The sequence below is a fragment of the Ruditapes philippinarum genome, unplaced genomic scaffold (genome assembly GCF_026571515.1).
Source record: "Ruditapes philippinarum isolate M1 unplaced genomic scaffold, ASM2657151v2 ctg3042_1_1_1_1, whole genome shotgun sequence".
Lineage (NCBI taxonomy): Eukaryota > Metazoa > Mollusca > Bivalvia > Venerida > Veneridae > Ruditapes > Ruditapes philippinarum.
This window is the reverse complement of record NW_026862144.1, coordinates 29,942-43,135: the sequence shown is the minus strand read 5'-3', so window position 1 is coordinate 43,135 and position 13,194 is coordinate 29,942. Positions and strand designations below refer to the sequence as shown.

Genomic DNA, 13,194 nt, shown 5'->3' with positions numbered 1-13,194 from the left:
AAGTTAATATTATGACAAAATTTTTAATTCAAAATCTTGGGACTTGTGAATGTTTCATTAAGCTATATGATAAAAGCAGCTGTTTCTAAGATGTAATTTTTTTAATCCTATACTTTGATCTTGTGACCAATTACATGTATTTCATAACCTGACATACACATCTCTTACACATATTCTAACACATGCACAATATCTAACTGTTAACTCTGAAATTTTGTTTGTTTGTTTGTATTTTAAAGATTTCATCTTTTCAAAACAAGTGATTATGAACTAAAAGTTTTATCGATATTGGTAAAAATTTCATAATCTAACATTAAAATGTCAGTTTCACTCTTTGCTGGAAGTGGGAATGATATGTCACTTATTAACTAAAAACCATGGAATCAAAGATTATAAAGTAAATTTTCACTTCCTATTCTGCACTTGTTTCCAATAAAATAATTGAAACAAGTAAAGCTCAAAATACATATATCATATTACTTTGGTCTCTGGTTGGTATCATGTAAATCATCAATGGCGCTTCATGGTTAACATTAAGTCAAATTGATATCAATACAACTGTTAAATTTTTACTTTATAACACACACACTCAATTAAATGCTATTCGCCATCACATCAAAGATTGGAATGGAATAAAAAGACACTGCCTGTGCTGTTCAGATACAAAAGAGCGTAATAAAACAAAATTGCTACTTAGCCTTTTTCAAGTGAGCTAAAATCATCAACAAACATAGGTTTTTTGCTACACAAATGCCTGTAAAAAGAAAACATGTGCTTAAAAATAGTTAAAGTCTCTTAAATTATATTCAAACAGTGTAAAAAATAAAAAAAAACTTTTGCTAATATACACATCACAAATGTCAAACAATTCAAGACTGTGATTTAGTTGTCAATTGGTCTTAGAATTAACGTCTTTTTCATACAGATCAAGAAATCTATCCATTCTGGTCATTTTTGCTTGGTGGTGTTGCTCCATTCTTTCATGGAATTCAGTGTTCTGACGTTCCATCATTTCTACAATTTCTGTGGATCTCCTTTTTATTAGCTCACCAGAGCCGAAGGCTCAGGGTGAGCTATTAGTATCAAAGGGGGATGCTCCGGCGTCCATCGTCATGCGTCAACAATCGTCTTCTTCTCTGAAACTACTGGGCCGATTTACTAAAAATCTGGTCTGTAGCATCCTTGTGACAGTCACACTTGAATTTGCTCATGTCATTCGAATTGGCCCCTTTTAGGGGTCAGCAGAGCTAAAAATAGAAAAACCTTTAAACATCTTCTTCTACAGAAGTAATGGATGGATGCTCATTAAACTTTGTCTGTAGCATTCTTGGGTAGTCTTTTATCAAGTTTGCTCATATTATTTTGATTGGCCCCTTTTAGGGATCTCTAGGGCTAAAAATAGAAAAACCTTTAAACTCTTCTTCTACAGAACTAATGGATGGATGATCACCAAATTTTGTCTGTAGCATTCTTGGGTAGTGTTTTATCAAATTTGCTCATACTAATTTGATTGGCCCCTTTTAGGGGCCGCAAAAGCTAAAAATAGAAATACCTTTAAATGTCTATTTCTAGAGAAATAATTGATGGAAGATCCCCAAATTTTGTCAATAGCATTCTTAGGTAGTCTTTTATCAAGTTTGCTAATATTATTTTGATTGGCCCCTTTTAGGGGTCTCTAGGACTAAAAATAGAAAAACCTTTAAACATCTTCTCCTACAGAACTAATTGATGGATGATCACCAAACTTAGTCGGTAGCATGCTCGGGTGGTGTTTTATCAAGTTTGCTCATATTAATATGATTGGCCTCTTTTAGGGGCCGCAAAAGCTAAAAATAGAAATACCTTTAAATGTCTATTTCTAAAGAACTAATTGATGGAAGATCACCAAACTTTGTCTGTAGCATTCTTGGGTTGTCTTTTATCAAATTTGCTTATATTTATTTGATTAGCCCCTTTTAGGGGCCACTAAAGCTAAAAATAGAAAAAACCTTCGAACATCATTTCCTACAGAAATAATTGAAAGATGATCACTAAACTTTGTAGCATTCTTAGGTAGTCTTAAATTATCAAGTTTGCTCATATTATTTTGATTGGTCCTGTTTAAGCTAAAGCTTAAATACCCCAGATCATGGCATTTCTTCAAATTATTGTTTAAACATATTCTATGCTCAAATTTAATATAAGAATATATTGACATTCCAACACTGAAAAGCAGTTGTTTCTGGTGAGCGACTCAGGGCCATCATGGCCCTCTCTCTTGTTCTTGATTTGCTTTCTTTTGTTTTTCTTGCTGGCATCTCCTTTTTTACACTGGGGGGTTGTAGATCTCCTGACATTTCAGCTTTCTCTATGTCCCGATACTCAACTGGCGACTTTGTACTGTCGAGTAAGAACTGGGGTTTTGTACTGGCTTTAGTGCCATATAACTGATCAAAGTCATTTTTCTGTCTGAAAAATTTTGCTTCTGTGCCTGTCCCTGCATCTACAACTTCCTTCCATTTTTTCTTTAAACTGAAGTACTTGTTCATTGCCTGAGTAGATGTAATGTTGCAGTTTAATGTCTTGTTGATTTCTTCTGCAATAGCTTTCCATAACAAACTATGATTCTTGGTTTGAGTAAACTGATCATTTTTATCATGACGCAATGACACAAGAAGGTCCTCTTCATTAGATGTATGAATAATGCTGTCTGATTGACTGATACTTTCAGATTTTCTTACAGATAACTGATTTTGATTATTATTATTAGATGACTGAAGGTTGTTGACACCTAGCTGAAGTTGACTGGCATGTAATACAGACTGTGTGTTAGATGGCTGAAAGTTGTTGGCTTCGACATGACTCAAGTTGGCTATTTGTCAGCAGACCATTAATGAGCCCCTCCTTCAATGATGGATCTAAAACATTCAAATTAAAAATCAATTAATGAAATTAGACAATTTGTACCAAAGCCAACTTTTTGGATGTTTGCTTACAAATATGCGCTTTTATTGGTTACTGTATCAGATGCTGAAGGATATATAAAAACTTTGACACAAGCATTTAAAACATACCCTTAATCCAGTGAAGAGGGCAAACTGTCATGAGCTATATATTAATTTATAGTTATTATACAGATGCCATTTTTGGTCAGTTCTAGCAAGAAACTAGCCCATCCAATTTCTTATTTTTCAATTTTTGAAAAGATCCAAATAAATTGAGTTCTGTCAATTGGTCCAAAGAATTCAAAGGTTTTTTACCTGTATCTTTAGAGAGTATTAACTTTGCCAATTCATCATCACACTGCAACTGGCTTTGTTGACCATTACGAGTTATTGTTAGAATCTTCATCCTGATGAAAATAACAAATGTATACCTTCATTATTTTCATTTTTATTCATGTTTTAAAATGCTCTCAATAAAGTTATTTAAAAAAGAGTGAAAATTTTCCAATGACCCTATTGACCAAGATGAAAGCAGCATGCCTCCAAATGAGCAAATTATTTCATGGGAATCAAACTAGGGAAGATTGTATGAAGAGATTAAGATAAGTAAAAAATATAATAGTAAGGGATATTTTTGAATTCTGTGAAGTGTTATTGTTAAAGATATACTAGGCTCAAATTTTAAATTTAAAAAAAGTGATAATTCCTACACAGTCTGTCTGTAAATGTAAAATAAAGATGTTTTGAGCACACACGCACGCACGCACGCACACACACACACACACACAGTTCATAAATTCAGTTTTTCACTCTACACACTAAAAGTAAATAAATAGTGTCTTTAAAAAAACAGTTTTTTTTAAGAAATGGCAAACTTAACTTGACATGTAATATTGAATTCAGCTTTCAATTCACATTTTGTGTTGTCTTTATTCGAACGAGACATATTTAGTTTGAAATGTTTTAGAATTTGATACACTACTGCACCAAACATATTTAACTTTAAGATGAGCTTAGTACATCTTTAATATACATGGATTGTTAGAGTTTTTTTAATGTAAATCCTTTATCACTTTCACAATTTTTACTTTTAAATACTTTTTCTTAATTTTCTTGAAAATTAACATAAATCTGGAGGCCAACCGCTTTAAAATAACTTGATATAAAGCAAATACATACTGACCAAATTTTATAAAAATTAAAGCTGCAACAGTTCTTAAGGAAGTGAGCAAAACTGAGTGGCTGTACTATACATGTACACACTAAAGAATAATAGACAGCCATATGAATGGGCATGAAAGTTTAAACAACAATCAATACAATTCAAATATTTTAAATGTACATCATACATTACGAAAAGCAGAAATAATGTATCAGGAAAACTAAACACTTAATTTGTTATCCATATTACCTGTACTGTATTAGAAGCACACTGCTCACAGATTGTCCTCTTCAGTTCTTTCGTAAGATGCAGTTCTAGCTCGTAATAAGCACAACTGGCATGAAAACATAGACGACAATGTGGACAGCGAAGATAAATCCTGAATTTAAAAAAAAAATTAAAATAGATTATAATAACGAATTATATCTAAGTATTAAAAAAGTAATCACTCTAATAAAATTCAACAAGTGTCTTGATTACATTAACATGTTCTCATCTACAATATACTGTTACTTTATCATTCTCTAGACAGGTGCTCAAGATGAAAAAAGAAGGTTAAATCTCATAATCCTTTAAGTGTTGTTATGTTTTTCTAGTCCTTTGATAACAATGATTCCAATATTTTGTTGTCCTGCTAATGCGAGGAGGCGCAAGATGTTTCACTTTCAGGTTTTGTATAAGGCTTTGGGGATGTTGCTCTAGCGTTCAATTTTTTGGGAAAATTAGCAATTATGGGGACAAATTTTATGGCAAATAGCTGGAAGTGGGATCAAATTTACAGGAATAAGTTTCAATTCAGGGGAAAATTACATGATTTAAAAGAAATTTTCTTGCGGTATGTAGCCTGTATTCGGCTTCAGCTATAGAATAAAAAATTCCTAGACTTTACATTATCTATTATGAATAGACTAGATGAAACACAGCCTGCTATGTTCTACAATTAAGTTTTATTTTTTTCATTGTTCTGTACCTTTTTCCAAAAAGTTATTTTGCATTTCACTTTCTCTGTATGAATTGATATGAAATCATGAAAAATACAAAATTACTATTTGAACTTCTGGTACCTGTAATCTCCGTCAACGAATATTTCTGTTTCCTTCGATTTTTCTTGAGCCTCTAATGATGCTATAGAGTGGTCTGGAGCTTTGGAGTGGCAAATGTAGCAAGTCCACTTGATTTGTAGGTTTTCAGCATCCATCTGTATGAATATGTAATAGCAGATTATTTTTAACAGGCCAAAGTTGTGTGGATGATACAGATTTATATACAATGTAATACAGTTTATAAATGCATCTTGAATAAATTAATTTAAAAGATTGAACATTTTTTCTGATTTTGGATCATGTTTATTATTAATTATTTACTGTTTTATAACTCTTAAAGTCTTGCATTCCATGAATGTTAAACTTTTTAAAATAAACACTTTACTGGCTCACAGTAGAGCTTTTAAAACTCATTTCTTATGCTGAATTGATTTTTAAGGATACAAATACGAAGTTGCCCGAGTACGAAATCCAAACTGGATTGAATATCGGTAGGCCTACGCCAAGTTACACATGTATTGTCACTATTTTGTTTATCTTGTATGTTGTTTTTAATTTATACCTCATTGCAATAAAAAAAAATTTAATTCCTTTCAGTCATATCTTTTGTAAGGTGTTAAATATGAAAAGAATCAGAATACACAACGCGTGTTATTACCTTTCTCCGCCATCTTTGACCTAGAGGAATGGCCGTTTTTGAGTGGTTCGACCGAATGAACTAAATGACGTCACTTTAGTTAAATCAAAGTCAATTCGAGCGGTGATTAGTTAGACTAAGGAAACCACAGTTAGTGATCGAAGTCGCCCAATAATACGTTGGTGATGTGCTTAGGTAAAAACATGTATGAATGTAATATACCAATATATTTTGATTACAAGTCTTTGGTAAACTCGGAAAGCATGGCGAAACGTGGTATTCGTTTCTATTAGTAAAACATTTATTTATAGATTTATATGATGTATATCCATCGCAAGTAAGAATAACAAGTAATAATAATGCAACAGAAAGTTGTATCTAGGCTACTGAAACTTTTAGACAACTTATCAGCAGGAAGTGATATCCAGACTGTTTTTTTCTGACCACTAGATCCTCCATGATAGTACGAGACCTTCTTAATATTTAATACTAAGGTACTTAAAGAAAGTCAACTCACCATTATGAAATCGTCAAGTTATTCCTGTGATATTTGATTCCTTTAATTTAACACTACTAGCACTCGGGTGCCCGTTCGTGCCTGAAATAATGCGCGGAAGGGCATCTGAGGTTTTCCTCCACCAGTAAAGCTGGGGTCGTCATATGACCTATACTGTGTCGGTATGACGTAAAACCTAATCGAACAAATTAACACTAATAGCCCTAAGACGTGGTTGCCTCGTTATGATCGCCTTCGGTCGTGGCGCGCTGCGTCTGTAATCTGTGGGTCCCATAAGGGAGTTTATGTGTTGAATGAAATTTCTTATCAAAATGCTTGTTAAATCCAAATCCAAATAAATAATTAATTTAATTCCTTTTATCATATATCGTTCCTTTTGTTAACTTCTGACACCATGTTATGTTGTATGAATGATAACGAGATTCCACTGCTTACTGTTCTACTATTTATTACGACTAGTTTAGACCAGTGCTCAAGTGAGAATGCCCAATGATCATATATACAACTTAGCATTAATGAATATCAAGTAAAAGGAAGTTATACAATGAAGTGTACGAATAAACATGTAAAGAGTTACCTGATCTTGATATCATAAGAGTATCATAAGTCGAAAAATCGATGGGTTCGAATAATCGAAATCCGAATATAGTGACAGACGACAACTAGTCAACATTGGTCATATGCCAATCATAGCAAAACTACCGTTTACAACACACTTGTTTCAATTAATCAATCGATAAAAACAATAAACAACAAATGATGCGTCATAAATAAAATTGTACTGGTACAGAAGACATAAGTACTTTTATTGCCGGGTATTCGAATAAGGGTTGTCGAATAACCGGGGTCGGACTGTAGTTATAAAACACCAGTTTTGCGCGGATGCGCAGGCTGGTCTGGATTCATGCTGGTCGCAAATGCACTGTGTTGGTTTTGTCGTGACGCTGTTTAAGTATAAGCAGGCACAACATCATTATCATCCTACATATGCAAGTTAACAAGCGTAAACTAGGATACATATAGACTTATTGCAGAATGAAAACTGCATAAGAAGATTTATTCAAACTTTGCATGATTTTAGAATATGATAACAGAAACATTCTAAGTTCAATTATATATTACTTACCTTATTTTTGAGTAATCTACCCTTGTATTTGATTTTTGTTGTTGTTTTAGGTAAGTTCAAACCTACACAATAATTATACAAACTTTTACGTATTAAATTTGGTTTTTCCTTTTATTCTTTGTCAAAATACAAACGTTCATGGAATCCTATTAAACATTAATTTGTGTGTCCCCTTCATTCCCTTAGATGTTTTTATTTGTGTCCGCTTTATTCACGTTTTAATTTATATACGATCTAATGCAGATTTTTTGTTTTCAAGGAAATTTTAATTTTGGGAGTATGCACCTCCTTTGGGACCAAATCTTGTAAGACCAAATCTTGTAAGACCAAATCGTGTAATCACATTGTAAACAAGAGCACCGCATGCGGAGTTAACGCTCGTCGTCTGTTAAATTCAACTTATTTAAGAAAGGGCATACCTCCAAAAATAATCATTTCTTGCGGTATGTAGCCTGTGTTCGGCTTCAGCTATAGAATAAAAAATTCCTTGACTTTACATTATCTATTATGAATAGACTAGATGAAACACAGCCTGCTATGTTCTACAATTAAGTTTTATTTTTTTTCATTGTTCTGTACCTTTTTCCAAAAAGTTATTTTGCATTTCACTTTCTCTGTATGAATTGATATGAAATCATGAAAAATACAAAATTACTATTTGAACTTCTGGTACCTGTAATCTCCGTCAACGAATATTTCTGTTTCTTTAGATTTTTCTTGAGCCTCTAATGATGCTATAGAGCGGTCTGGAGCTTTTGAGTGGCAAATGTAGCAAGTCAACTTGATTTGTAGGTTTTCAGCATCCATCTGTATGAATATGTAATAGCAGATTATTTTTAACAGGCCAAAGTTGTGTGGATGATACAGATTTATATACAATGTAATACAGTTTATAAATGTATCTTGAATAAATTAATTTAAAAGATTGAACATTTTTTCTGATTTTGGATCATGTTTATTATTAATTATTTACTGTTTTATAACTCTTAAAGTCTTGCATTCCATGAAGGTTCGACTTTAAAAAATAAACACTTTACTGGCTCACAGTAGAGCTTTTAAAACTCATTTCTTATGCTGAATTGATTTTTAAGGATACAAGTACGAAGTTGCCCGAGTACGAAATCCAAACTGGATTGAATATCGGTAGGCCTACGCCAAGTTACACATGTATTGTCACTATTTTGTTTATCTTGTATGTTGTTTTTAATTTATACCTCATTGCAAAAAAAAAATTTTTTTTTTAATTCCTTTCAGTCATATCTTTTATAAGGTGTTAAATATGAAAAGAATCAGAATACACAACGCGTGTTATTACCTTTCTCCGCCATCTTTGAACTAGAGGAATGGCCGTTTTTGAGTGGTTCGACCGAATGAACCAAATGACGTCACTTAAGTTAAATCAAAGTCAATTCGAGCGGTGATTAGTTAGACTAAGGAAACCACAGTTAGTGATCGAAGTCGCCCAATAATACGTTGGTGATGTGCTTAGGTAAAAACATGTATGAATGTAATATACCAATATATTTTGATTCCAAGTCTTTGGTAAACTCGGAAAGCATGGCGAAACGTGGTATTCGTTTCTATTAGTAAAACATTTATTTATAGATTTATATGATGTATATCCATCGCAAGTAAGAATAACAAGTAATAATAATGCAACAGAAAGTTGTATCTAGGCTACTGAAACTTTTAGACAACTTATCAGCAGGAAGTGATATCCAGACTGTTTTTTTCTGACCACTAGATCCTCCATGATAGTACGAGACCTTCTTAATATTTAATACTAAGGTACTTAATGAAAGTCAACTCACCATTATGAAATCGTCAAGTTATTCCTGTGATATTTGATGTATTCCTTTAATTTAACCCATTTCTTTAACACTACTAGCACTCGGGTGCCCGTTCGTGCCTGAAATAATGCGCGGAAGGGCATCTGAGGTCTTCCTCCACCAGTAAAGCTGGGGTCGTCATATGACCTATACTGTGTCGGTATGACGTAAAACCTAATCAAACAAATTAACACTAATAGCCCTAAGCCGTGGTTGCCTCGTTATGATCGCCTTCGGTCGTGGCGCGCTGCGTCTGTAATCTGTTGGTCCCATAAGGGAGTTTATGTGTTGAATGAAATTTCTTATCAAAATGCCTGTTAAATCCAAATCCAAATAAATTATTAATTTAATTCCTTTTATCATATATCGTTCCTTTTGTTAACTTCTGACATCATGTTATGTTGTATGAATGATAACGAGATTCCACTGCTTACTGTTCTACTATTTATTAATACGACTAGTTTAGACCAGTGCTCAAGTGAGAATGCCCAATGATCATATATACAACTTAGCATTAATGAATATCAAGTAAAAGGAAGTTATACAATGAAGTGTACGAATAAACATGTAAAGAGTTACCTGATCTTGATATCATAAGAGTATCATAAGTCGAAAAATCGATGGGTTCGAATAATCGAAATCCGAATATAGTGACAGACGACAACTAGTCAACATTGGTCATATGCCAATCATAGCAAAACTACCGTTTACAACACACTTGTTTCAATTAATCAATCGATAAAAACAAATAAACAACAAAAGATGCGTCAAAAATAAAATTGTATTGGTACAGAAGACATAAGTACTTTTATTGCCGGGTATTCGAATAAGGGTTGTCGAATAACCGGGGTCGGACTGTAGTTATAAAACACCAGTTTATATTGTCCGTTTGTTAATGTAATATAATCACAAAAAAAGTAAATAGAATTTTTAATCAACTACGTTGATACAATGAAGGAAATAAAATACTGACTAGTGTTCAGCACAAGATGTAAATTTATTCTGTGTAAGGCCTTATCATGTGATGTTAGATATTTAAATACTGAGAGGTGTGTCAACGGTCGATTGGTTAAGCTCTTTGACTTAAAACCATGCACTTGCCTTTAACCTCTGTATGTTCTAGCCGCGCTTGCGTCTGCGGATTTTTCTTGTGAGAGTAAAGCTATCCAGCTAACTTACGGAACGTACGTGATATAATGTACAGGGTGGTACCCGAGGTCTTCCTCCAACTATGGAATGCCGGTACGGACATGCCAATTTGCTTATTTGCCAATTACTGAATTGCTTATTTGCTAATTGCCGATTTGCTTATTTGCCATTGAATGATTGGCGCTTAATGACAAATTTGCTTATTTGCCAATTTTTGAATTGCTACTTTGCTTATTTGTTAACCATTGGTTTACGTATTTGCTTATTTGCAAATTGCTAATTTGCTTTTCTGCAATAGAAAAAGTTTACACTTTGCTGGAAGTATATGGCAAATCTGACTACAGACAACCGGTTGAGTCTGATCTGTTCACTTTTACCAACAGTATTCTTAGAAATTAAGTGGTTTTCTAAGAATACTGTTGGTCAATGAATTTAGTTGAAGTGATGCCTATGCAGATATATGTCTACAATTGATGGCTGTTATGTCCTTGAGAATGCCTAGTAATGTGTTTGAAGCTATAGATCTGTTTGTGCAGCTTAAGGTGATTCCGCTTTGTCAGCCATGTTTGTTTTCACCAAGTCTGTCCAAAGTGAAAGTAGGCCAAAATTCATATAACAACAAAGCTCTTATTGTAAAATGATGAACCATTTGAAAGTACACTTCCAGGTTTATATTTTAAGGACAATTATAAACAAAAATAAAAATGATAACAATAAGAATATTTACCTTGAATGTGCTACATTTCTGAAGACCAAAAACATTCTGTTGCAAAGTTTTATGCACATTTCATGAATGGCAAAATCCTTTTTAAAGTCTGTTTTAGTGCCTACAAAAGCTATTTTTTGCAGCAAATACAAAAATCTTTCAAAACTTAACTCCAAATAAATCCGTATCTCATGTTCTTCTAAGCACATGACCTCCATTATTTTTTGTAAAAAAGTAGTGCAAGAAAACAATCATCATTTATAGCCTTATAAACTTATAAACTACAATTAAAATAAAAACACAATCAAACTTTAAAATCTAACCTTTTTATGTGTAACAGTGAAGTGTGTCTGTTTGTCATGTACACAAGAAATAGGTAACTGATGTTTATTTTCATGGTACTACTTTTTTACACATGTCATGGTGGCCATGTTTTTTCAATGTCAGATAAACTACTTTCCGAAGATTTGTGTTTTTTAAAGTTTTTTGTATTTTCTGCAAAAAATAGTTTTTGTAGGCACTAAAACAGACTTTAAAAAGGATTTTGCCATTCATGAAATGTGCTATCAGTTTCTCTACTTGTAATAGAGTTGGTAATTGAACAGCATGGATCCTGGTCAGACTGCGCGGATGCGCAGGCTGGTCTGGATTCATGCTGGTCGCAAATGCACTGTGTTGGTTTTGTCGTGACGCTGTTTAAATATAAGCAGACACAACATCATTATCGGCCTACATATGCAAGTTAACAAGCGTACACTAGGATATATATAGACTTATTGCAGAATGAAAACCGCATAAGAAGATTTATTTAAACTTTGTATGATTTTAGAATATGATAACAGAAACATTCTAAGTTCAATTATATATTACTTACCTTATTTTTTGAGTAATCTACCCTTGTATTTGATTTTTGTTGTTGTTTTAGGTAAGTTCAAACCTACACATAAATTATACAAACTTTTACGTATTAAATTTGGTTTTTCCTTTTATTCTTTGTCAAAATACAAACGTTCATGGAATCCTATTAAACATTAATTTTTGTGTCCCCTTCATTCCCTTTGATGTTTTTATTTGTGTCCGCTTTATTCACGTTTTTATTTATATACGATCTAATGCAGATTTTTTGTTTTCAAGGAAATTTTAATTTTGGGAGTATGCACCTCCTTTGGGACCAAATCTTGTAAGACCAAATCTTGTAAGACCAAATCGTGTAATCACATTGTAAACAAGAGCACCGCATGCGGAGTTAACGCTCGTCGTCTGTTAAATTCAACTTATTTAAGAAAGGGCATACCTCCGAAAATAATCATTTCAGAGTTATGCCTCTTGTCCGACAAATGCACCTTGTCGTGATAAATAACTAATCTAAGTTTTATGTTGATAACTTTTAAAATATTTCAAAATCGGGCTACACTAATTATTTGCAAGACATCGTAGTGATCATTATTAGTAAACCAGCTGATGAACTAATATATGATTAACTGGCACTGACAGTTATATAACATTTTCTTAGTTACGCATTTTGCTGGTAACACAATTTGTTTTAACACTGGAAGTAGTTGGAGCAAGGCTGCATTATATATTATGTTCCCATCATTTTCAGTTTGTTTCATTCCTTACCAACTTGAACAACATGAATTAGGATCTGTGTATTGATTGTTTTAGGGTTTTATATTACATGTATAAAGATATATTTTGTGAAATGTACATGTTTACATGGGCTGGTGGCCCTGAATTCAATAAACTGTTTGTTTAAGATATATGCATAATACTGCTGACAACAATAAGGACTCTAGTTAGAATTCCAAGATGTACAATTGGCATGACTACACAGGTACCGTTAGTCTGTAGTACTGTGCGTTTAGGATAATTATTTAGTGACACGGTGGTCAAGTCCACTTAAAACGGTGTCAAAACAGTTATCATATTGTGTTTTATCTTAAGTCAAACAGGCTTAAATATCGACAAATTTACCAAGTGTCGGCCTAAAAGCAGTAGGTAAAGTTGTCTGGTAAATTTTTTAGTTAGGACATATCAATGCTCAGCCGGGTTCGGTCCCCAAAAATTCTGTATAATTATCAATCGAGTAAAGAATATCGTT

General features: G+C 33.0%; 2 protein-coding genes across 2 annotated transcripts; both read right to left on the bottom strand.

The window, feature by feature from the left end:
- Positions 1 to 827: 827 nt before the first annotated feature.
- On the bottom strand, positions 828 to 3,123 carry LOC132718092 (uncharacterized). The gene is made up of 3 exons (XM_060701722.1): positions 3,115 to 3,123; positions 2,273 to 2,816; positions 828 to 1,014 (listed from the first exon to the last, which is right to left on the bottom strand). The coding sequence occupies exons 1-3, from the start codon at positions 3,121 to 3,123 to the stop codon at positions 890 to 892; spliced, it is 678 nt and encodes a 225-aa protein (XP_060557705.1). The 3' UTR covers positions 828 to 889.
- On the bottom strand, positions 2,785 to 5,661 carry LOC132718094 (uncharacterized). Its single transcript, XM_060701724.1, has 4 exons — positions 5,151 to 5,661; positions 4,336 to 4,465; positions 3,240 to 3,331; positions 2,785 to 2,897 (listed from the first exon to the last, which is right to left on the bottom strand). The coding sequence occupies exons 1-3, from the start codon at positions 5,282 to 5,284 to the stop codon at positions 3,305 to 3,307; spliced, it is 291 nt and encodes a 96-aa protein (XP_060557707.1). The 5' UTR covers positions 5,285 to 5,661; the 3' UTR covers positions 2,785 to 2,897; positions 3,240 to 3,304.
- Between the last annotated feature and the right edge of the window lie 7,533 nt (positions 5,662 to 13,194).

Excerpts from the sequence above, each read along its gene's own strand:
- LOC132718092 (XM_060701722.1), bottom strand. Across the intron at positions 1,015-2,272 it reads AGCAAGAAAAACAAAAGAAA|AAATGATGGAACGTCAGAAC; the intron begins GCAAATCAAGAA and ends CAGAAATTGTAG.
- LOC132718094 (XM_060701724.1), bottom strand. The coding sequence starts at position 5,284 with ATGGATGCTGAAAACCTACAAATCAAGTGGACTTGCTACATTTGCCAC. Across the intron at positions 4,466-5,150 it reads TTCGTTGACGGAGATTACAG|GATTTATCTTCGCTGTCCAC; the intron begins GTACCAGAAGTT and ends TTTTAAATTCAG. Across the intron at positions 3,332-4,335 it reads GTGCTTCTAATACAGTACAG|GATGAAGATTCTAACAATAA; the intron begins GTAATATGGATA and ends TATTTTCATCAG.